Source organism: Molossus molossus, unplaced genomic scaffold (assembly GCF_014108415.1).
Source record: "Molossus molossus isolate mMolMol1 unplaced genomic scaffold, mMolMol1.p scaffold_m16_p_19, whole genome shotgun sequence".
Taxonomy (NCBI): Eukaryota; Metazoa; Chordata; class Mammalia; order Chiroptera; family Molossidae; genus Molossus; species Molossus molossus.
In genome coordinates, this window is record NW_023425354.1 from 16,353,331 (window position 1) to 16,378,969 (window position 25,639).

General features: G+C 35.4%; 1 protein-coding gene across 2 annotated transcripts in view; it reads left to right on the forward strand.

Annotated features, from left to right (window-relative positions):
• BRIP1 (BRCA1 interacting protein C-terminal helicase 1) overlaps window positions 1–25,395 on the forward strand; it is a 141,399-nt gene extending 116,004 nt beyond the window's left edge. The window contains exons 17-20 of one of the 2 annotated variants that reach the window (XM_036269431.1): window positions 8,640–8,752; window positions 18,377–18,459; window positions 22,370–22,603; window positions 24,571–25,395. In XM_036269431.1, coding sequence (XP_036125324.1) covers window positions 8,640–8,752; window positions 18,377–18,459; window positions 22,370–22,603; window positions 24,571–25,355 — 1,215 coding nt within the window. In that variant the 3' untranslated portion in view covers window positions 25,356–25,395. The remainder of the gene's footprint in view (window positions 1–8,639; window positions 8,753–18,376; window positions 18,460–22,369; window positions 22,604–24,570) is intronic. The other variant, XM_036269432.1, reaches the window with a different exon arrangement.
• Window positions 25,396–25,639: the final 244 nt, after the last annotated feature.

Here is a 25,639-nt window from a genome sequence, read left to right on the forward strand (position 1 = left end):
TTTGGTTTACTTAACATTTAGGCTATTTGCTCGCAGGAAAAAACTAGCTTTTTCACATATGTTTTATGTCATTTTAAATTGAGCATTGATTTTCGGACCTTCTAACTGTACAATGAAATAGATTCTGGTGTCATTAAAAAGAGGTATAGCGTTTTCCTACTTTTCCAAACTCTTAGTTTTGCTTTCCTTGATTAAATGTATTCCCCCAATAATTTTTAAATTAATTTTTAAAAATCTGTTTCTTAAATAATAAAAAAATTTCAAAGTTAACCTTTACATATTTTTACTTTCAAAAGTTTATTTTCTTTTCACCTAAATCAATTTCTCTAGGTAAAATATTGGCAGTCTTTTTAAAGCCATTTGGATTGTAAAGAGTATCTGAAAATTTGCAAGAAATTGAAATGATGTATTCATACATAAGTTAACTCATTTAAATGAAAAATAAAAAACCAAGGGAAAGATAATATAATTTTATTTATGTAATTTAATAGCTGCTACATTATCTCTTTTTCATTTATTACTAATACTTCCTAGAGCAACTGTTTTCCTAGGCAGAGTGATCATTATAAAGTATTTGTCTGAACATGGTGTAGGAAATTTTCAAAATCCTTAAACTATTATATCTGACAATGGATAAACGCCAGATTAGAGGGGAATGGGGATACTGTTAAAGAATACAAATAAACTACTTAGTTACATTTTGAGAGATAGGTAGGAAATGTATATTTTTCTCAGTTGGATAGCATTTTTAAAGGAAAGTCAATTTTCTTTATATTCTAGTTATAAAGTTTTAATTTAGAAAAGTTTTCTTTTTTTTTTGGTACGTGCCCCTAGCAGGAACCAAACCTGGAACTCTCTGGTCCATAGGCCAACACTCTAGTCGCTGAGCCAAACAGACCAGGGCTAGAAAAGTTTTCTTAAAAATATTTTTTCTTGCCCTGGCCAGTTTGGCTCAGCGGTTAAGCGTCGGCCTGTGGACCAGTCCCAGGTTCGATTCCCTCTAGGGGCACATACCACAAAAAAAAAAAAATTCTTTATTGATTTTAGAGACAGATAGAAACACTGATGAGAGAGAACATCAACTGGCCACCTCCTGCATGCCCCACACTGGGGATTGGACCCACAACCCAGGCTTGTGCTCTGATAGGGAATCGAACTGGCAACTTCTTGGTGCATGGGTTGATGCTCAACCAGTGAGCCACACCGGCTGGGCTAGAAAAGTTTTAATTTAGAAATATGACAGGTTCTTGTGAGGGTATAAAATAAAATTTTTTCCCTACCAATTTGAAAGCTACTTATCAGACATGCCCTCTTCTGTTTTTTCTCCTAAAGCATAAGGTTAATAGTATTACAGACTATTTCTTGAGTAGTTCTACAACTTCTTGAAAAAATAAGTTGTTATTTTATCTTCAAAGTTCAAAATTGTTTCCAACAAAATAACTCATAACTTTAATTAGGCTTGTACTACAAAAAATATACCATTTGATATACTTGTCCAGGAATACTACATAGGAGATACTTAAAAGCTAACTAAATAAATGGAGCAATTTCTACTGTTTCTCACAGGATTAACTGGTTGCTAGAAATTGTAGTCAATTTCCGTGAGTTTACATACTAACAGTTTGTTATAGGTGAATAAATTGCTGTCATTGAATTTAAGAATTTATTTTATTTTATTTTAATTAGATTTTCTTACTCATCCCATTTTTAAATATGAAAAGAAAGCCATAACAGAACTGACTTACCTAAGATCACTGAAAGAATCAATATAGTGTCTTGACTCTGTAGTTTTCCCTTTTAGGAGAACAAGCTCTGGAGATAGATGCCGAGATGAAAATCCCAGCTCTTTGCCTTATAGGCTGGGTGACCTTCAACATGCTACTTAATCTTTTAAATCTTATTTTGCTAATCTGTAAAATGAGGTAAAAATATCTACCTCTTAAAATTGTTGTGAGGATTTAATGAAATAATATGTAGTAAGCACTGCACTGTGCACGAAACATTATAGGAGCTCAATAGATCTCATTATCATTCATTATTAATAAGCTCCTTGGTTCCCAAACTTTCTAATTTTGACTTTCTGTTTAGCTAACTCATTGTCAATTTCAGTTATTGGTTTATAAATTATTCCTTTAACATGGATTAACCCAAATTATCTTTTTCCTTAAACTTCTCTTCTCAGGGTGGGTTACTGGATTGCTTCTCTCAGTGGCTGGAAACTTGGGAGTCATTTTGGACTTTTCCCTCTTTAATCAGCCCCATATCTACTTTGTCACTTAAGTTCTATAGCTCCACAATGTGTTACTAACTCGGCTTCTTTTCCAGTCCTTTTGCCTTTCCAGGTAAGGCCCTCATCACTCTTGCACCAAATGTGTAGTGTGTCTTCATTCCTCAACTCCTCTTAACTTCTATATACCGTAATCAAAGTTAACATTTTAACACTTGTATTTACTTGGTGGCCATTTATACTCATACATTTTTGGGGGATGATCTTTGTAACCTCTTAGGAGACAGAAAATATTTTAAATTTATCTTTGTATTTCTAGTGCCTTTCACAGATGCCTTGCACATAGCCAAAAACTGTAAATATTGAACTGAATTGTTTCTTTGAGCTACCTAAAATTTGTTCTCATTTTATCAACTTTTCTGTTTTAAATTTTATACTTTTAATGTTTTTTACAGTGGTTTTTTTTTTTAATTCTCACTTGAGGATATTTTTTTATTTATCTTCAGATAGAGTGGGAGGAACGGAGGGAGGGAGGGAGGGAGGGAGGGAGGGAGAGAGAGAGAGAGAGAGAGAGAGAGAGAGAGAGAGAGAGAAACATTGATGTGAGAGAGATGCATAGATTTGTTGCCTTCTGCATGACCCCGACCAGGGCTGGGACTGAACCACAACCAAATTATGTGCCCTTGACTGGAATCGAACCCACAACTCTTTGGTATTCAGGCCGACGTTCTAACCACTGAGCAAACCGACCAGGGCTATAGCATTCTTTGTTATTTTGTTTCTTTTGTTAAGCTTTATTGAGGCATAGTTAACTCTGGCATCCTTGGGAGCTACTTAAGATATGTCCTTTTTTTCATTCAATTAGTATATGAAAAATTAAAATCATAATACATAATTCCCTTTCACTCAGAACTTGCATTTTACTTTTTACAGGAGAGCTTTTTACCGAAAAAAGCTTATTAACTTATATATTTGAATAGGTCATTCTGAATTATGTATACCATACGTTCTGACTTTGTATAAAAGTAGTTTACTCTTGGGACTATGTAATTTTAAAGATTTTTGTGAAGACTAAATGAAAGCTGGGTTTGTAAGTACCCTTTGGTGTGACATTGCTTTTACTGAGAATGTTAGTTTAATGCCCTATAATTAATTCTGAGTCTCTTTGAAAAGGGATATGATTCTAATATCAAATTCAATGACTAGATAGCAAAATTTATTATGATTTATTTTTCAGCAAAGGAAGTAGAAGCTTAATTTAACACAGTCTCTGTGTTAATCTCTAGATAGAAAATGAATGTAGATTCAAACACTTGGAAAAGTGAGAGATTGTTGATATATTATTGTTTAATAAATAGAGCCTTTGAGGCAATAAATAATATATCAAATGCAATAGTATTGTTTCAACTCTGAAATTTGATTAGATCATTACTGGCTGCTTTCATATGCTTTAATTCTTTTACACCAGTGTCTTTGTTGTATATGAAGTTATTTTGCTCTAGTTGATGTTTCATTGCTTCTTTTGATCTGTCTTAAGATTTACTAGCTAATTCTTCTGCCTTCTCCAATATGCTATTAAGCCCATCCAATGAATTTTTATTACTATATTTTTAAGGTTTAGAATTTCCATTTGTTTCTTTTTTTATAATTTCCACTTCTCTGTTGAGATGCTCCAAAGTTTATTCATTAAACCATGTTTTTAAGTTATTTAAATATATTTATGACAGCTACTTTAAAGTCTTTGTCTGCTAATTCCAACAGCTATGGGCCCTTTCTAGATTGGTTTCTACTGACTACATTTTTCACCTTGATTATGAGCCATATTTTTCTAATATTGTATGCTGGACATTATAGTTGGTACATTATAGTGATTCTGGATTCTGTTATTCTCTGAAGAATATTTTTGTGGGTTTTTTTGTGTAGCAAGGTCAGTTAGTAACCAGTTATCTTAAACTTATATGGGCATGATTTGATAGTTTGTTAGGGGAGATCTGGGAAAACCTCAAAGTACACAACCCTTAAACTCTGTCTCCCTGTGGTTCTTGTCAGGGTTTGGTTTAAGTCTTTTGGCAGGCTGGTTTATAATTGACATTGCTCTAAATTGTAGTCCTTATTCCTAACATAATAACTGGCTGTGTGTGTGTGTGTGTGTGTGTGTGTGTGTGTGTGTGTTTTGGCCAAATTTCCATGTCAAAACATATAAATCTGTTTTTTAATAAGCCAGTATTTATCTCACAATATATATAAAATGTTAAATTGATCCATTTGATAGACATTTAGGTTGTTCTCTGTTTTTCTTCAATACAAACAAAGATACAGTGACTGTCTGTACATATTATCTATCTGTACTTGTGGGAAAATAGAAGCACACCTGGTAAATATTTGTCAGTATTGTACAAATAAAAACAATGGGATTGTTAAATTTATATTTCTTTGTTTACTAGTAAAGTTAAGCATATTTTCATGTGGGTTACCAGCCATTTATCATTCTTTTTTGATGACTTGCTTTCTCATAGACATTACTCACTTTTCTCTTAGGTAGGTAGCTCAGGTTTTGTTATTGAGCATGTGTATGAGCTCATTGCATATTTGATGACAAAACTTTTCTCCAGTTTTTAATTTGCCTTTCAATGTTATTTATGTGGTTTGGGGCTGTGAAAGATTTTTAATCAAGAAGTGAGAGGTCCAGCTTTCCAAGACTCAGGATCAAGGTCAGTGGAAAGTCTGCCATACATTATAAGAACCCCACCCCCCCACCCCCCAGTTTTTTCTTTTAAGTATAATTGACAAACAGAAATTATATATTTAAGGTGTAAAATGTGATGACTTAATATACTTATACATTATTATAATCAGGTTAATTGACATGTCCATCACCTAACAAGGTTGCTATTTTTTGAGTGTGTGATGACAACATTTAAGGTCTACTGTCTTAGCAGAATTTAAGTATACAATACATTATTATTGAGAATAGCCATAATGCTGTACATTTGATTTCCAGAGCTTATCATCTTATAACTGAAATTTTGTACTCTGACCAACATTTCCCATTTTCTCTACCACCCCCACCCTCCACCTCAACAGTGGTGCCAGCCATCATTCTACTCTCGATTCAGTGATTTGCCTTTCAGATTCTACATATATGTGAGATCATGGTTGTATTTCTTTCTCTCTAGCTTATGTCACTTAGCATAATGTCCTCCACGTTTACCATGATACTGCAAATGGCAGGACATTCTTCTCTTTTGTGATGATTAATAATTATATATATATATATATACACACACACATACATTTTATATATATATAACCTTTTCTTTCTTCATTCATTCATTGATGGACACTTGGTTTGTTTCCGTATCTTGGCTATATAAATAATGCTTCAGTGACTATGACAGTGCACACAACTCTTCAAGATAGTGATTTTATTTCATTTAGATATATACTCAGAGATGGGATTGCTGGATTATATGGTAATCTTATTTTTTAATTTTTTGAGGAACATCCATACTATTTTCCATAATGTCTCTACCAATTTACATTCCCACCAACAGTATACAAGGGTTCCCTTTATACCCTTACCAAATGCTTATTTCTTGTCTTTTCTATAATAGCCATCTAAATAAGTATAAAATGATACCTCATTGTGGTTTTAATTTGCCCTGATGATTAGTTATGTTAAATACCTTTTCATATACCTGTTGGCCATTTGTGTGTCTTCATATTTTTATTATAAACCTCTTATCAGATATATGGTTTGCAAATATTTTCTCACATTCTATAGGTTGTGTTTTCGTATCGTAGATTGTTTATTTTGCTATGCAGAAGCCTTTTGGTTTGATGTAGTCCTACTTGTTCATTTTTGCTCTTGTTGTCTATGCTTTTGGTGTCATATCAAAAAAATTATTGCCAAGACCAATGTCAAGGAACTTTTTTCATTTTCTTCTAGGAGTTTTATGGTCCCAGGTTATACATTTAAATCTTTAATTCATTTTGAGTTGATTTTCATGTATGGTGTAAGATAAGGATTTAGTTTTAATCTTTTGCATGTACATATCCAATTTTTCAAACATTTCTTGAAGATACTATCCTTTTTTTTTATTGTGTATTCTTGATATATTTGTCAAAGATTAGTTAAGAATATATGCGTGGGTTTATTTCTGGCATCTTTATTCTTTTCCATTGGTCTGTATGTCTGATTTTATGCCAATGGCATACGATTTTAATTACTAAAGTTTTATAATATAGTTTGAAATAAGGAAGTGCGATGCCTCCAGGTTTGTTTGTTCAGCTTTCTCAGTATTGCTGTGGCTATTGGAGTTCTCTTGTGGTTTCACAGAAATTTTAGGATTGTTTTTCTATTTCTGTAAAAAGTGCTGTTTGGATTTTGACAGGGATTGCACTGAATCTGTAGATCACTTTGCATACCAAGGACATTTTAACAATACTAATTCTTTCAATCCACAACATAGGATCTCTCCGTTTATTTGTGTTTCTTTAATTTCCTTCATCATCTTACAGTTTTCAGTGTAAAGATCTTTCACTTCCTTTGTTAAATTTATTTCAAAATAGTTTATTCTTTTTGATGTTATTGTAAATGGATTGTTTTTCTATTTTCATGTTTTGTTTTGTATAGTTTGTTGTTAGTGTATAGAATTACAATTGATCTTTATATGTTTTTTAAAAGATTTTTATTTTTCAGTTAGTTGACATTCAATATTGTATCTAGTCAGATGTATAGCGTAGTGGTTAGACCTTTATATAACTAATGAAGTGATCCATGCGATAAGTTGCATACTCACCCAGCACCATACATAGTTATTACAATATTATTGGCTGTATTCCCTGTGCTGTACTTTATAGCCCTGTGACTGTTTTGTGAATGCCAATTTTTACTTCTTAATCTCTTCAACTTTTTCACCCAGTCCCCCAACTTTTCTTCCACTTGGCAACCATCAGTTTGTTCTCTAATATGAGTTTCTGTTTTGTTTGTCATTTGTTTTTCATATTTCACTTAGCCTAATATCCTCTAGGTCCATCCATGTTGTCACAAATGGTAAAATTTCAATCTTTTTTTTAATGGGGTAATATTCTGTATTGTGTATATGTACCACGTCGTCTTTATCCAATCATCTATTGATGAACACTTAGGTTGTTCCTTCCACATCTCATCTATTGTAAATAATGCTGCAGTGAACATAAGGATACATAATATATCTTTCTTAATTAGTGTTTTGGATCTCCTAGGATAAATACTCAGAAGTGGGATTGTTGAGTCATGTGGTAATTCTATTTTTAATTTTTTTAGGAACCTCTATGTTTTCCATAATGCCTGCACCAGTTTGCAGTCCCACCAACAGCTCATGAGGGTTCCCTTTTCTCGCTTTTTTTTATTTTTTATTTTTTTTATTTTTTTTATCCTTTCCCGAGGACATTTTTCCATTTTTTGTTCAGATAGAGTGGGAGGACAGAGAGGAAGAGAGAGAAACATCGACGTGAAAGGGATACATCAAGTGGTTACCACCTGCATGACCCAACCAGGGCCAGGGACAAACTGCAACCGAGGTACATGCTCTTAGCGGGAACAAAACCTGGGTCTCTCTGGACCACAGGCCAATGCTCTAACTGCTGAGCCAAACCGGCCAGGGAGGTTCCCTTTTTTCTACATCCTTACCAAAATTTGTTGTTTATTGATTTATTGATGATAGCCATTCTGACAGGTGTGAAGTGATATCTCAGTTTGGTTTTAATTTGCATTTCTCTGTTGATTAGTGATGCTGAGCATCTTTTCATATGTCTATTGGCTATATCTGTGTCCTCTTTGAAAAAATGTCTATTCAGGTTCTCTGCACTTTTCTTTAATTAGATTGTTTGTCTTTTTGGAGTTAAATTGTATGAGATCCTTAAATACAGTATTTTGGCTATTAACCCCTTATCAGATGTATCATGGGAAAATATCTTCTCTTTAGTAGGTTTTCTTTTCATTTTGTTGATTGTTTTTTGTTATGCAAAAACTTTTTAGTTTGATGTAGTCCCATTTGTTTATTTTTTCTTTTGTTTCTCTTGCTATAGGAGATATATTTTTTTTAAATATTACTAAGCATTGTCGGAGAGTTTACTGCGGAATGTAAGGATGAACAGATGACTTGGGGTGGTAAACACATACAATGTACAGATGATGTATTATGGAATTGTACACCTGAAACTTACATAATTTTGTTAACCAACATCACCTCAATAAATTTAATAAGAAAGTAAAAAAAAATGTTTTAAATGAACTAAAACAAATTTAGTACTGAAAAATAAAAACTATCCTACTAAAATGGTGTTTGAAATGTTAGAAGTTAATATAATTTTTTTATAATGAGCTTTAATTATTGACTGTACTTTTAATATATTTTTAAATTACTAGGTTGAACTAAAGCGCCAGTATAATGACCAGCATTCAAAATTGAGAGGTCTTTTACCTGGTCGTCAATGGTATGAAATTCAAGCATACAGGGCCTTAAACCAGGCCCTAGGTAGGTAAGTGGAGTGAAATTTAATGTAATGTTACTGTAATATTATCTGTGAGCGTGGTTCTATGTAGAGCTATTCTTACTACTTTACTCCTTGAAATAAATTTGATAGGCTTTATTTCACTAGAACACTAGGAACTGGTATATTTTCAATGGTAGATGTCACAGGTGAAAGTTGCAAAGAACCAGTGGAATAAATGAAACCCCAAATAAGACTCATTTTGCTAAATTTAAAGATTTTTGATTGTTCAAACATTGAATGTCACACAAAGGTATTCAGTAAATGTTTACAGAAGCTTACTACCAAACAATAAAATTTTTATCATATGTTCATCAAACTCAGATGATGATTTTATGAATGAAAAGCAAACCATTTAAGAAGGGTTAAATCAAACCATGCTTTTGATACTAAAGGATCAACACCAACTGACAATAAAATTTAAATAATACTCCTTTTTCTAAGAATGCTGATGCATTAAGATTTGTACTTTATGGCCCTGACTGGTTTGGCTCAGCAGTTAGAGTGTCAGCCCTCGGACCAAAGAGTCTTGGGTTCGATTCCAGTCAAGGGCATGTACCTCGGTTGCGGTTCGTCCCCAGCCCTGGTCGTGGTCAAGCAGGAAGCAACTAGTTGATGTTTTCCTCTCACGTGAATGTTTCTCTCTCCCTCCCTTTCACTTTATCTGAAGGTAAATGGGAAAATATCCTCGGGTGAGGATTAAAAAAAAAAGATTTTTACTTTATGAAACTAGTTTTTGAATCACCATTTTGTACCATAATTTCATATTTAGGGCAAATATTTCTTTTATAAACACCAATTATTAGATATTTAATATTTTATATTCTCTGTTTATGAAATTGTAATTAGTTTGACTGTTTAATAATTTTTTTCCTGTGAGGTTGTAAGGCATTCGGATATGTCAAATAAACAAATACAGGTTAAGCCCAGCCGGTGTGGCTCAGTGGTTGAGTATTGACCCATGCACCAAGAGGTCGCGAGTTCGATTCCTGGTCAGGGCACATGCCCAGGTTGTGGGCCTGATCCCCAGTTGAGGGCATGCAGGAGGTGGCCAGTTGATGTTCTCTCTCATCGATGTTTCTATCTCTCCCTTCTTCTCTCTCTAAAAATCAATAAAGAAAAAAAAAATACAGGTTAACAGTAAAATCATGAATGCATGACCATTTGACATATTTTTAGTTCAGTCAGAAGACCCACAGCTACCGTTATCTGACCTAGCCAGATTTAGAATTTAGATTTTTCTCAAATATCTTCTTCATTCACATTAGTTCATTTACACATAAGCAGACCAGATTGCATTTAAGTTCAGATTTACATACAGCTGATGACATAGGACTGCAGCAGCTGAATGTATGTTCCAGAACACATCACCCCTTTCCTCCCCATCATTTCAGATTGCTATTCTGTAGGTGTTTCTCTTCAAACTGAATGATTTAGTTCTATGGTTAATCTACTGACATGGTTAAACTGTTGCTGTTCTCTGCTTAGGAATTCCATTGGTACTTGGCATCAAGTTGCACTGCATTTCATCTGCTTACTTTGTCTCTACCTGTTCATTGGCCTGTTATGTTATGTTTTGTTTTGTTTTTATTTTAATATTCAGCAAATAGTTTTTAGGGGAGCCTAAATATTTAAAATTACTGACATTTAGTTACACTATACTTAATTTTAGGAAAATAAATATTCTTACTCAGTTGATTTTTTTTTTCCCTTTTAATATAAGCAATGCAACATTTTGGTCAACAACAGACCACATATATGAGGGTGGTCCCATAAGAGTATAGTAGAGCTTTCCTGTAAGAAATGCAATGAGCCCGGCTGGTGTGGCTCAGTGGTTGAGCATTGACCCATGCACCAAGAGGTCACCGGTTCGATTCCCGGTCAGGGCACATGCCCAGGTTTGGGCCAAATCCCCAGTGGGGGCATGCAGGAGACAGCCAATTGATATTCTCTCATCGATGTTTCTATTTCTCTCCCTCCCTCTTCCTTCCTTTCTCTAAAATCAATAAAGAAAAAAAAATAATTTAAAAAAATCAGCTTCTCCAACTCTCTGATTCTTTAAAAAAAAGAAAGAAAGAAAGAAATGCAATGATATGTGATTTAGTAGGAATTTTTTTTTCTTTTACGGAAGCAATATCTGTGGGGCTTGGCAGTAGATTCCCTCACACATACAGCATCTCGATGATTTTAAGGGCACAGATTACATCCCAGTCAGCCATTGACCTCTTTCAGCACAGAGGAGTCTGTCCCTCTATCACTACATATTCAGAGGATGTTACAGCCCTCCCAGACCTAGCTTGATGGTCTCCAGAGTACAGTGCTAAAAAATTCTTTGTTGAAGACCTAAGACCCTATACAGGGACACATGTCCACAGAAACTATCTCAATAAGTTAAGTGCCACTGCCACTTCAGTAGAAGCTCTGTGGTGTGGAGCCAGCCTGTGCCTGTACTTTGGAAATATTTTTAGGTTGTAATAATGTAAAGCACAGGTAACTTTTATTTCTTCCATCAATTCAATGCCAGAGAGAGCACTTTGGGTCAGATAGAGTCCATAGAACCAAAAACAAATTTCCAAAGCCAAAATACAGGGTGGGGCAAAAGTAGGTTTACAGTTTTGAGTACGTGAAAGTTTATTCTTGTATTATTATTTATTAATTGTGTTATTTGTCATATGCACGACTGTAAACCTACTTTTGCCCCATGCTGTATTGCATTCTCAGTTCTATACCCTCTCCATTTTAAACACCGATTTTTTTTTTTATGATACCACAAAATTTCTAATCTGATTGCTGCTCCAACATGCAGTAGCCAAAGCCACATGGCCATGGTAATTCCCTAGTTCCTTTTCTTGATTTCTTAATCCTACTGATTCTTTGGCCATCTTTTATGGTTACTATTCATGTGATCTCCACCTTACCCAGTCAGTTTCTTCTTAATATTTACAGTCAGTCCAGCCCACATTCCTATTCATGAAGCAGCATTGACAGCTTCGATGTTCTATTTCTCATCCTGTTGGAAGGAAGCAGGGGTTGGACAGAGTTTATAAAGTCTACAGTAGTGTACAGTAATGTCCTAGGCCTTCACATTCACTCACCCACTGAGTCACTGACTCACCCAGAGCAACTTCCAGTTCTATGTGCTCCATTCATGGCAAGTGCCCTATGTAGGTGTATCATTTTTATCTTTTATACCATATTTTTACTGTATCTCTTTTATTTTTAGATATGTAAATACATAAGTATTTTTTCATTATACCATATTGGTCAAATACATAAGTATTTGTGTTGCAATTACCTACAGTGTTCAGTACAGTAACATGATGTACAGGTTTGTGGTCTAGCAGCGATAGGCTATACCACATAGCCAAGGCTTGTGCACATGCTCTCTGATGTCGGCGCAAGGACGACATCTCTTAATGATGCATTTCTCAGAACGTATCCTCATTGTTAAGGAAAGTATGACGATACATTTGTATCTTTGTCATTTATAAACCTTTTTACATACAATATTGTGAGAGATGGAGTTACTTATCTAACATCACACAGCTAGTAAATGGGCCTTAACATCTTGGACCCACCTACTTTTAAAACCTCAAGACGTGTTTTTCTCATCCTTGTACCTTACTTCTATCTGCTAAGTTCTCACTATTAAACATATCATATCCTTTCATTACTCTCTGCCTTAGTGTACAAACTGCCGTACAATTCATTTGGCAAGTTTACCAATCAAAACCTAGTTGAAAATCTTATCTTTTATGAAGACTCTTTTTACTTCTCCAACTAAAATTATTTTTCTTTAGGAAACCCATAGCATTTTATACATTATCTCTATTATAGCATAGATCTCATTGTATTATAATAGCCTGTTATTTCTCTGTTTCCTTCCCTAAACATGTATTATACATTTTTGTATTCTCAGCAACAACTCTCAGCTTGGGGCATAGATGCTTAATTAATGTTTGTTGAATTAGTGGAAAATGCCAGGTTCAATGCTTTTTTTCTTTTACTATGTTTTTATTGATTTTTAGAGAGAGAGAGAGAGAGAGAAACATCAGTTGGCTGCCTCCTGCATGCCCCCTACTGGGGATCGAGCCCACAACCTAGGTACATGCCCTGACTGGGAATCGAACTGGGACTTCTTAGTCCATAAGATGACGCTCAATCCACAAGCCACACCAGCCGGGCATCAGTGCTTTTTTTCACTATACCATATTGGTCAGAGAGCTTCTAGACATACTTTTCTAGAATTTAATTTAAAAAAGGGTGTGTTGCCCTCGCCGGTTTGGCTCAGCGGTCGGAGCGTCAGCCTGTGGTCCAGAGAGACCCAGGTTCGGTTCCCACTAGGGGCATGTACCTCGGTTGCAGCTTGTCCCCAGCCCTGGTTGGGTTGTGCGGGTGGCAGCCACTTGATGTGTCCCTTTCATGTCGATGTTTCTCTTTCTCTCTCCCCACCCCTTCCCACTCTATCTGAACAGAATATGGAAAAATGTCCTCAGGTGAGGATAAAAAAATAAAAATAAAAAATATATAAAAGGGTGTGTTTTTAATATTGATATATAGTACTGTAGCTTTAGTATTTTATTAATTTAAAAAATGGGAAGCCCAACTGTCATTGTACTGATTTTAAGAGAAACAGTATCAACAAGTGTGGCTCAGTGGTTGAGCATCAACCCATGCACCAAGAGGTCAGTGGTTTGATTCCCAGTCAGGGCACATGCCCAGGTTATGGGCCTGACCCCCAGTGGGGGGCATGTAGGAGGCGGCCAATCGATGTTCTTTCTCATCGATGTTTCTATCTCTCTCTCTCTCTCCCTTCCTCTCTCTCTAAAAATCAATAAAGAGAAAACATTTAAAAAAAATAAAAATAAAGTAAATATTTTACATCATTTGATAAAACTCATAGTGTGTGTTGATTGACATTAAAGGTGCTTATACTCAGGCACTATCCTTACAACAGGTATGTCTAGAGGGTCTAAAATAAACAAACAAATTGTGTTTAAAAACTGTTATCTTTTTCTAAGACCATGTGGGATTATTAGAGTATTTGAAGTAATATAAGTTCATGAAATGTAATAACAGCCTTCGGGAGTGTACCATATGGTTTTGTGACCAAGTTTTAACTGCATTGTGAGTTTCCTAACAGATCTGCTTTACTAAAAGTATAATCTTTGTCTCAAGTGGGCATAATTCATTTGAGTAAGGCAGTATGAAAACAATGGAAAAATGAAAAGGTGAAAACTTTTTTCTAAACTCTCTCATTAACTTAAATGCCTTTCTTCTATAGGGCACTTTAAATATAAACTATAGTAGAACCAAAACAGGGTGGCATTCTCACTTTCTGTTGGTTTTCAACACTGTTCTATAATACTGGCAATATCCATCTTCCCATTCTCCCTAATTTTATGGTCTGATACCTCAGAAGCATGGATTACTCAAAAATTGTATCAAAAAGGAATGTCATATAAAATCAACAGCCTCTTGGTAAATTGACAAGGAATAAAAAGAGAAGCCCCAAATTACTAATATCTGGAATAAAAGAGGTGATATTACTGTGTACCCCACAGACTTTTTTTTTTTTTATCCTCACCCAAGGACATTTTTTCATTTTTTGTTCAGATAGAGTGGGAGGTAGAGAGAGAGAGAGAGAAAAACATTGACATGAAAGGGACACATCGAGTGGCTGCCTCCTGCACAGCCCTGACCCAACCAGGGCCGAGGACAAACTGCAACCGAGGTGCGTGCCCTTAGCAGGAACCGAACCCGGGTCTCTCTGGATTGTAGGCCGATGCCCTAATCGCTGAGCCAAACCAGCCAGAGTTGCCCCACAGACTTTAAAATAATAATATGGAGAAAACCCTATACATATACATTCAACAATTTTGATTCCCAAAAACTCACAAAGTACAAAACTAAAGTTGAAGTATTCTTGAATAGTCCTCTATTAAAGAAATTTAATTCACAGTTAAACACCCTCTGAAAAAAATATCCAACTAGATGGGCTCTCACTGGCACCAATTCTATATGCTCTCTTCTAGAAAGTTCACAGTAGCCTTATATTATGGTTAAAGCCAGCAACCTGCTAGCCACAGGAGGGGCTGCATCTTATTCCTAGAGAATTGTCATTATGGAACCTGTCTGCTGGTCCCCTGGAAGACCTTAATCACAAGGCTATTCTTATTTGACTTGACTCAGAGCTTACCCAGGCCATTGTTTCCTGAGACAATGAATGAAAACTAGAGCAAGTAATAGGCTAACTGAAAAGCTAGTAAATGAGATGTCCATAGGGGAGCTTTAAAATTTCTGACATATTTCTGGACTTTAATGAGCCATGCATGTGTATATGACTTTCCCCACGACCAGGAATGTGCACATGCTCAGGAAAGACCTGTGAAGGCCCTAAGCTCTCACCTCTGGTTGATCTGGAGGCTCTGCTGAAGTAGGAAGTGAAGGCTAAGGCAGAGTTATTAACTGCCTGGCTGAAGATTGGTCAAAAACACATGCAAAGTCTCTTGGCAAAGAATGGGAGACGTATTGGTTCTGGATGTTTAAGGAAATCTCTAATTATTGATCTATCACTAAGCTAATCTACCAATAATCACACATGACAGAATACAGGCTTTGTAGGCCGATGCAGAATTATTTCAGAAAAGTCACAAGAGCAACAACAAAAATCCTTGAAGAAGGGGAAGAATCTGATTTCCACATTTGCCACGTTATATTATTTAAAATATACTGTTTTATGACATGTGCAAAGAAAGGAGAATGTATGCCCAATACACAAGGGGAAGAGCAATAAATAGAAAGTATCTCTAAGGAAGTCCAAATATTATATTTAGTATATAAAGCTGTTTTAAATATGATCAAAGAACTAAGAAAATTATGTCTAAAAAAAAACTAGAGAAAACTGAGAGTGATGTCTTAACCAAGTAGAGAATATTAATAATGAGAGAGAATTTATAAAGAAAATGTCTACATGTACATAATTATTTTGCTATGTGATATCAGTTCTTTATTTTTCATTCTTTTCTTTCTGTTCCTCAGACTGGATAATCTCAATTAACTTATCTTTAATTAAATTGATTATTTCTACTCAGATATTATGCTTTCCATCTCCAAAATTTCCATTGGGTTCTTTCTTTAAAAGTGTGCAGTTTTGCCCAGACAGTGTGGCCCAGTGGTTGAGCATTGACCCATGCACCAAGAGGTCACTGGTTCGATTCCCATTCAGGGCGCATGCCTAGGTTGTGGGCCCCATCCCCAGTGGGGGGCATGCAGGAGGCAGCCAATCGATGTTCTCTCTCATCGATGTTTCTATCTCTCCCTTCCTCTCCCCTCCTCTCTCTCTAAAATCAATAAAGAAAAAAAAATTTTTTTTTTTTTTTGCTATTATATACTTTTTTTTTAAATTTTTTATTTATTTTTTTGTTACAGATATTTCACCTTTTTTACCCCATTGGCACCCCCTCCCCACCCCACCCCCGTCCCATCCCCGGCTTAGTTGTCCATGTCCATTGGTCATGCATACATGCATATAAGTTCTGTGGTTTATCTCTTCCCACCCCCACCCCACCCCCTTCTGAGGGATGTCAGTCTGGCCCTACTTCCATGTTTCTGGGTCTACTGTATTCCTCAGACTGTTATGCTCATTATATTCTGTATATAAGTGAGATCATGTGGTATTTGTCTTTTTCTGCTTGGCTTCTTTCACTTAGGATAATACTTTCCAGGTCCCTCCATGTCGTCTCAAAGTATAAGAGATCTTTCTTTCTTACCGCTGCATAGTACTCCATTGTGTATATGTACCACAGCTTTTTTATGCATTCGTCTACTGGTGGACACTTGGGCTGTTTCCAGATCTTAGCTATTGTAAATAGTGGTGCTATGAACATGGGGGTACATATATTCTTCCTAATTGGTGTTTCAGGCTTCTTAGGGTATATTCCCAGCAGTGGGATCACTGGGTCAAATGGCAGTTCAATTTTTAACTTTTTGAGGTAACACCATATTGTTTTCCATAGCGGCTGCATCAGTCTGCATTCCCACCAGCAGTGTATTAGAGTCCCCTTTTCTCCACACCCTCGCCAACACTTGTTGTTTGATGATTTGTTGATGGCGGCCATTCTGACAGGTGTGAGATGATACCTCATTGTTGTTTTAATTTGCATCTCTCTGATGATTAGTGATGTTGAGTATTTCTTCATATGTCTCTTGGCCAGAAAAAAAATTTTTTTGAGTGTGAAGTTCCAATCCCAGGTATATACCCAAGAGAATTAAAAAATATGTATTCATACAAAAACTTGTACCCAGATGTTCACAGCCCCATTATTTATAATCATCTAAAAGTTGAAACAGTCCAAATGCCCATTAACTTATAAATGGATTAACAGAATGTGGTATATCCATAGAGTAGAATATTATTCAGCCAAAAATAGGATAAAAGTATCGATATGCAATACAAGAAACCTTGAAAACTTCATGCTATGCAAAAGAAGCTGGATACAAAATGCCACATATTTTATGATTTGTTATCAGAAATGTCCAAAATAGGCAAATCTATAAAGACAAGTAAATTAGTGGTGGCCAGGGGTTAGGGAGAATAATTAGAGTAACTGGAAGTGACAAATAATGGGCACTGTTGTGTTTTTTTTTTTATGAGATAAGAATGTTGTGTAATAGTGGTGTAAGTTACACAACCTTGTATATGTACTAAAAAAACACTGTATCATATACTTAATATAGAAGAAATTTTTAATAAATATTTGTTTTTTTGCAAATCAAATACAACAATCTATAAAAAGAATAGTGCACCATGACCATGTGTGGCTATCCTAGGAATTAAAGGCAGGCTCAATATTCAAAATTTTGTCAATGTAGTTCACCACATTAACAATCTAAAGAGGAAAAACTACATGAGCATATAAATTGGTGCATATCAAGTATTATAAAATTGAACATTCACTTACGATAAAAACTCATTAAACTAGAAAAAAGGTCATCTACATAAAATTGACAACTAATATAATATGCGAGGTAGAAAATAGTTTGTGTGGCTAAGGAAAATTTTGGAAAATATATTTTCTTAACTTTCGAAATGAAATGCATATAACATTTTGGGACATGAGTCATCAGTGGTCAACAGAAGTAGGGGATTTTTTAATACGTCTCCTTTGCTACAGTGTATTGAGTAGTTTCTATAACCTTTTACATAATAATGAGTTTGATTTAAAGGAATATATATGAATTTGATTGAAGGAATATAAATCAATGACTTTCTTAGTCTTCTGTCTCATTAGAAATTTAGCTTTTGCCCTGGCCAATTTGGTTCAGTGGTTAGAGCGTCAGCCTGCGGTCCAGAGAGACCTGGGTTCGGTTCCCGCTAAGGGCACGTGTCTTGGTTGCAGTTTGTCCCCAGCCCTGGTTGGGTCATGCGGGTGGCAGCCACTCGATGTGTCCCTTTCACGTCAATGTTTCTCTCTCTCTCTCTCTCTTCCTCTCTCTCCCTCCTACTCTATCTGAACAAAAAAATGAAAAAATGTCCTCAGGTGAAAATAAAATAATTCAGCTTTTATTTTTAAAGTTATACCTATTTTATTTTCTTCCTATATTTTATAGATGTATTCGACACAAACATGATTGGGGAGCTCTTATTCTAGTGGATGACCGCTTCAGGAGTAACCCAGGTCGATATATATCTGGTAAGATTCTCAGCTTGGCTTAGAGTAAAAATTAATAAAGATCTTTAATAACTTCTATTTTTAAAGACAAAGAATTAGAGATTTTTTTTTTTTTATGGTGCGTGCCCCTAGCAGGAACTGAACCAGGGACACTCTGGTCCACAGGCTAATGCTCCAACCACTGAGCCAAACCGGCCAGGCGCTAGATAGAGAATTTTAAAATTAAATTTATTAGGGTGACATTGGTCAACAAAATTATATAGGTTTCAGGTACACAATTCTATGATACATCATCTGTTTATTCCATTGTGAGAATTTGGCTATATAGATGAAACATGGAAAATAAGTATTGAATGGAATTCTAGCCTTTTAATGCTTATGTATTTGCAAAAAAAATCTTTAGAGGAGAATCTGGTTAGTTATCAACATAGTATTAATTAATTAAGATCTTTCAGTTTTATAGATATGGGACTTGACTCAGTAACAGTAACTATTTTGCATTGTCAGGAGAAAAGCTGTATTACAGAAATGAATTTTCTAAGAAATATTAAGTTTTTACATTTAAGCACACAAGCACATCTCCTTTGTCTGCTTAGGATTCTTTATTCTTTCATTCTGGGTTATATTGAGGTTTGTTGTTGTGTTTGTTTATTGGTTGGTTTGTTTAGAAATGCTTCAGTTATTACAGTTTATGTTAGTCAGAGCTAGTGTTTTTTTAAAAGGAAAAACACCATTGCATGCTGCAAAATCAAATAGATGATCATTTTCCCCCCACTCAAATGAACAAATATTATGTCTCTGTTCAGGTGGAACCTGACTTTCGATGGTGTGACTTACCATTTTTCTACTTTACAATGATACAAAAGTTATATGCTTTCAGTAGAAACCATGCTTTGAATTTTGAATTTTTATCTTTTCCTGGGATAGTGATAATGTGGCAGGATACTCTGGTGATGCTGGACATTATAAAATAGAGATCGCATTAGATGATTTTGCCCAACTGTAAGCTAATGTAAGTGTTCTGTGCACATTTAAGGTAGACTAGGCTAAGCTATTATGTTCAGTAGGTTAGATGTATTAAATGCACTTTTGACTTATGATATTTTCAACTTACAGAGGGTTTAAGACGTAACCCTATCATGAATCGAGGAGCATCTGTAGTTTTTATTTTGGAGTAACATAGTCCCTTTAGAGGCAATACCAGGAATCGATCAGTTATTTCAGAACTGTTGGACATATTTGAACCTTTACAATTATCTTTAGTGCTAGAAAGTTCACACCATACTATAATGAAAAGATGCTAAATTTTAAATTTGTTTCAGATTAGCTGTCTATGAGTATGGACTATATACTTTTTCCATTTCAGAGCCTAATTACTATATTTGGTTTTATATCAAAACATATCCACCTAACCTGGCCAGAATGGCTCAGTGGATTGAGCGTTGTCCCATGGACTGAGAGGTCCCGATTTGATTCCCGGTCAGGGCACATGCCTGAGTTGTGGGCTTGATCCCCAGTAAGGGGCGTGCAGGAGTCAGCAGATCGATGTTTCTATCTCTCTCTCTCTCCCCCTTCCTCTCTCAAAAAATCAATAAAACATATTTTCTAAAAAATAAAATATCCACCTAGATTAAAGCAGCAAATGCTGCTTTATCAGTCTTCTTCCCTTTGTATGTAAAGCAAGATACTGTGCTTAGGTCAAGACATAATTAAAAACAAAATGTTGAGTGCATGTGTTTAGTCAGCAGATGGAGCTCAGAATCTTTCAAGTCTCAAAAGCAAACTGACATTTTACACTGAAAAGGCTTACTTTGATTACAAAATGGTCAAAGTGGAAGGTATAACTATAGTACTAAAATTTTTCAATTTTGGAAAACTTTTCATCTTTATGTGGTATAATTATATTTTCCCAGCCAAAAATAAAGAACTTTAAAGGAAATTCTTATTCAATTTTTTTTTATTTTTTTTATTTTTAGAGAGAGAAACATCAATGAGAGAGATAAGAGATAACATCAATTGCCTACCTCCTACATGATCCCCACTGGGGATCGGGCCCACAACCTGGGCATGTGCCCTGACTGGGAATCGAATTGGCGACCTTCTGGTGCAAGGGTCGACACTCAACAACTGAGCCACACCAGCCGGGATAATTTTTTTCTTATTTTAAAATCTAGAGCTTAAACTTTTTTTTTTTTATCCTCACCGGAGGACATTTTTTTCTTCAGGTAGAGTGGGAGGGAGAGAGAGAGAAACATCGATGTGAAAGGGACACATCAAGTGGCTGCCACCCGCACGACCAACCAGGGCCGGGGACAAACTGCAACCGAGGTACATGCCCTTAGCGGGAACTGAACCCAGGTTTCTCAGACCGCAGGCTGATGCTCTAACCACCGAGCCAAACCGGCCAGGGCTAGAGCTTAAACTTTTACCTTACAGTTCAGATTTGAGAGATTTTTTTTTTTGTATTAAATATTTTTTATATTTTTGTTTGGTTTTAATTAATTAACTTTTTTGAGACTCAAAGTGAAATTTTTCTTTTCTAGGCAATAATAACACAACATACAAATTTCTTTTGGTGACTAATTTTCTGTTTAAATTCAATTTCTATAAATATAGATTGATAGAAAAACTCCATTAAAAAAAACAAACTAAAGGAATGTATTTGAAATCAAAGTATAGTAGTTCCAGTTGCTTGAAGCCCTGTCTTATCTTTCTGTGAACTTAAAACACCATAGTGACTTTTTAAATTACTCCAAAAGATGATGATAATTTTAGTAACATTAGGAAAGAACGTTTATTTTCTAAAAGTTCAAATATCTGATTTTGAATTTTATTCTGAAGTGAGTTATACTATAAAATGCCTTATATTTAATACAGTTTATTTTTATGCAGTTTTCATATATCACAGGTCAAATTTTGTCCCCACCACTTGATTATTTATATATTTTTAAAATAATTATAACATTTAGATAGGAGGTGATTTGCCCACAAAAGAGTGTTATTCCATTTGGCCCCCAGAGTAGTTTAAGGTATATTTGAAATTAGGGGAAAAGAAGAAGAACAAAACCCTATGAGACTGGAATTTTTAATTTATTTTTGCAAAAGAAGTCAAATTTAGAAAGAAGAAATGCAAGATTGTGTTGTTTACAACTTCTGGTTTCCCAACAATTAAAAAGGCAGGCATCCCTGTTCAGTTTGGCTCAGCGGTTAGAGCGTCGGCCTGCAGTCCAGAGAGACCCGGGTTCGGTTCCGGCTAAGGGCATGTACCTCGGTTGCAGTTTGTCCCCGGCCCTGGTTGGGTCGTGCGGGTGGCAGCCACTTGATGTGTCCCTTTCACGTCAATGTTTCTCTCTCTCTCTCTCTCTCTCTCTCTCTCTCTCTCTCTCTCTCCCTCCCTCCCTCCCTCTCTCTCTCTCTCTCTCTCTCTCTCTCTCTCTCTCTCTCACACTCTCTCTCCCTCCCTCTCTCTCCCCCTCCCTCCCTCCCTCCCTCCCTCTCTCCCTCCTTCCCTCCCACTCTATCTGAACAAAAAAAATGGGAAAATGTCCTCGGGTGAGAATATAAGTAAGTAAGTTAGTAAGTAAATAAATAAATAAATGGCAGGCGATTTTTGTGGGGAATTATGAAATTAAATTTGCCTTATTTCCTTGTTATTCTAAACTGAACTGACAAAAATTTCCTCTTCACTTTATTCCCTTTGCCTCTTCTCTCTCTCCAGCTGACAATCATTGCCTGTAAAGAGAAGTGTTACTAATATATGAGCATATTGTACATATGAAGGTAGTAAAAAGGCAGGGAAAGTATTGAGAACCATTTTATATACTCTGAATTCTAGATTACTTCATTAGAAAAATTATCCAAGTTTTTTCTTAATACATAATATCTTAATAAAATAACCAAAGTTCCTTCCTTGGGTTTCCTATTTCCTTAGGACTTTCTAAATGGGTACGGCAGCAAATTCAGCACCATTCAACCTTTGAAAGTGCGCTGGAGTCCTTGGCTGAATTTTCCAAAAAGCACCAAAAGGTCATTGGTATATCCACAGACAACAGAAAGTCTGTGCAAGACAGCGAGTCTACACTTGAAGTGGCTTGTTTGAAGGACAGTACCTCAACTTACTTACTAGAAGCAGCAAGTCATCTAGCACCAGAAAATTCTAGGGAAGGTAAAACAAAAACATGTGTTCGAGAACTACAGTGTTGTAAAACAAATAACTAAAAGTTTATCTCTACCAAGTGACATCACCTCTAGGAAGGACAAAAGTATGAAAAGTTTTGTCCAGTTACATTTGATAGAGAAGTCTTCCTTTATATTTAGTGAAATGGTATTTTTGTGTTATAGATTAATTTTCTTAAATACGTTGGTTTGTAATGTAAAGTATTATCATAAATTAGTGAAATAGTATAGTGTATTGGAATGGGAACAACCTTTTGTCAGGAGATCTGAGCTCATTTCCTGGTTCCAACTAGCATTGTGACCAGGAACAAGTCACCTAACTTTTTTGAGTCTTGATGCATGGGTCGACGCTCAACCACTGAGCCACACCAGGCGGGCGCTCTTTTTTGAGTGTTAAAGAAAATGGATTATCTGCATACCTATCCCTTAAGGTTGGGTTGTAAAGAGTTAATAACATAAATATCACAGCATTGTGAAGTACTATACAAATGGTAGATGTTTTTCTAAAGCCTGTATTAAAAATTAGTCTAATTTAGCCCTGGCCAGTTTGGCTCAGTGGTTAGAGCATCAGCCTGCGGTCCGGAGAGACCTGGGTTCGGTTTCCGCTAAGAGCATGTACCTCAGTTGCAGTTTGTCCCCAGCCCTGATTGGGTCGTGCGGGTGGCAACCATTCAGTGTGTCCGTTTTACGTCGATGTTTCTCTCTCTCTGTCTCTCTCTCCCTCCAACTCTATCTGAACAAAATATCAAAAAATGTCCTCAGGTGAGGATAAAAAAAAAATTTGGTCTAATTTATAGATACTTTTTTTACATGAATTTCTTAGTTCAGGGAAATGAAAGTCATCTATTCTAAATGATAAAAAATATTTCAGCCCTGGCTGATATGGCTCAGTGGTATGGGTCCCAGGTTCAATTCCCAGTCAAGAACACATACCTGGGTTGCAGGTTTGATCCCTGGCCCCAACCAGGGTATGTGCGGGAGGCAACCAATCAATGTGTCTCTCTCACATCAATGTGTCTCTCTATATCTTTCTCCCCCTCCCTCCCTTCCACGAGGTCTACAAATCAATGGAAAAAATATGCTCGGGTGAGGATTAAAAATAATAATATTCCAGAATATATTAGAATATAATGGTCAGTATCAGGGATTAGCAAACAATGGTCTGTGGACCAAATTTGGCCTGCTATCTATTTTTTTAAATATGGTTTAATGAATGACAGTTGCATCCATTCATTTACATATTGTATACAAAGGCAGAGTTGAGTAATTATATGTATTACACTAGAACAGTACAATTGAGTAGTTGCAAGAAATATAATATATCACACAAAACCTAAAATATTTACTGTCTGACCCATGATAGAAAAATTTGCCAAACTGTGGTCTATATCACTGGGTATTATTTCAATTGTTTTAATTAATATATGGTAGTTTAATGTATCAATTTTTAAATATTTGTTTTGTAGTATATGCTCCTATTCGCAATAAAGGTCATAGTGAATTCAAGGTCACTATATTAGTAATCAGGAAACCTAGGTTCTAGTCCAGGTCTGATGACTAACCAGTTTTATGTCTTAGTCTTTGTAGTTGTCAGTTTCCCTAAGGGAATTAGTCTAGGTCAGTCACTAGTTAGTGGGTTTTCAGGGCAAATTGTTATAGCCTGTTCCCTCCTTTACTCAGCCCTCTTCCTCTTTCTGTTTACTTCTCCTTTTCTCATTCACTCCTGAGATTCCCAGTGTGGAATTTGAAAATTTATAATTTGGGTTAGGACTCATTAGAGACCTCAGATTCTTTTTAGTTAATATTTTATACTTTACATTCTAAGATGAAAGTCCTGCTACTACTGGTTATGTATCCTATACTGTTATTGTACAATTTCTAACAAAAATCATTTTAATAGAATAATTACTGTGTTAGGAACAGAAAGTTAACATTTTTTAAATTTTGTATTCATAGATGATCCAGTATTATTGAAAGAGTCTGGCCAGGCAATGCAAGCAGAAAACATTGTGATTTCCCGATCCTCAAGCCCAACCTTCAACAAACAAACAAACAGAGTTAGCTGGTCTGTTTTTAATTCTTTGGGACAGTGTCTTACTGGTAAAAATCTGACTACAACACCTAAGTTTAGGTCATCAGAGGACTGTGTCTCTAGTTCTAACACTTTCAAAGCAGAAAAGGTCTGTACAACTGTTTTGCCACTCACTGATAAATTTGAGTCTTCATCTCTAAGTGTAAACACATCATTTGAACCATGCCCTCAGTCAGAAACTGTTATTCCCTCAATAAAAATTGAAACTGCTCTTCTTAAAAAGGATCATTCCAAACAGCTTTTCTGCTGCGAAGCAGCCCTGGATCCAGACATTGAATTGTCTCTAGTAAGTGAAGAAGATACACTTTCTACTGCAAATAGAGATTTTGAAACAGAAGCAGAAGATGAATCTGTCTATTTTACACCTGAACTTTATGATCCTGTAGATATAAATGAAGAAAAAAATGAAGTAGTTGAAACTGATAGAGACACTAAATTGGCTAATAATTCAAAATGTATTTTAGCTGAAGATCTTTTTGAAATTAGGACTACGAAAGAAGTAGATTCAGTCAGGAAAATGAAAGCCGAGGATTGCCCAGACACAAAGTTCAGTAGACTCATGCGTATTGAAGAAAGTAAAGTTGATGACATTGGTAGTAATATTAAAACAACTAATATAAATGAATTGAAACTAGGAAAAACTTGTTAAATGGATATAAAGAACTTTAAACAATCTCCTTCCAAAAATAAAGGTGTGTTTTCTGGTGTTAGTTAATACTTAACTGTCAAGCTATAAATATATGTTACTGTACTTATGTATAATTCTATTATAAACGGTTATTTATACATTGGCTAAATGGTATCATTTTAAAAATTTGAGATATATTTACTTTAATTGTCATTAGAATTTTAAAAGTACATTATGTTCTGAAATGTAAGTTTTACTATTCTTGAATTTTGATAAAGTGATTCATTCAAAATATTTTCCTCAAC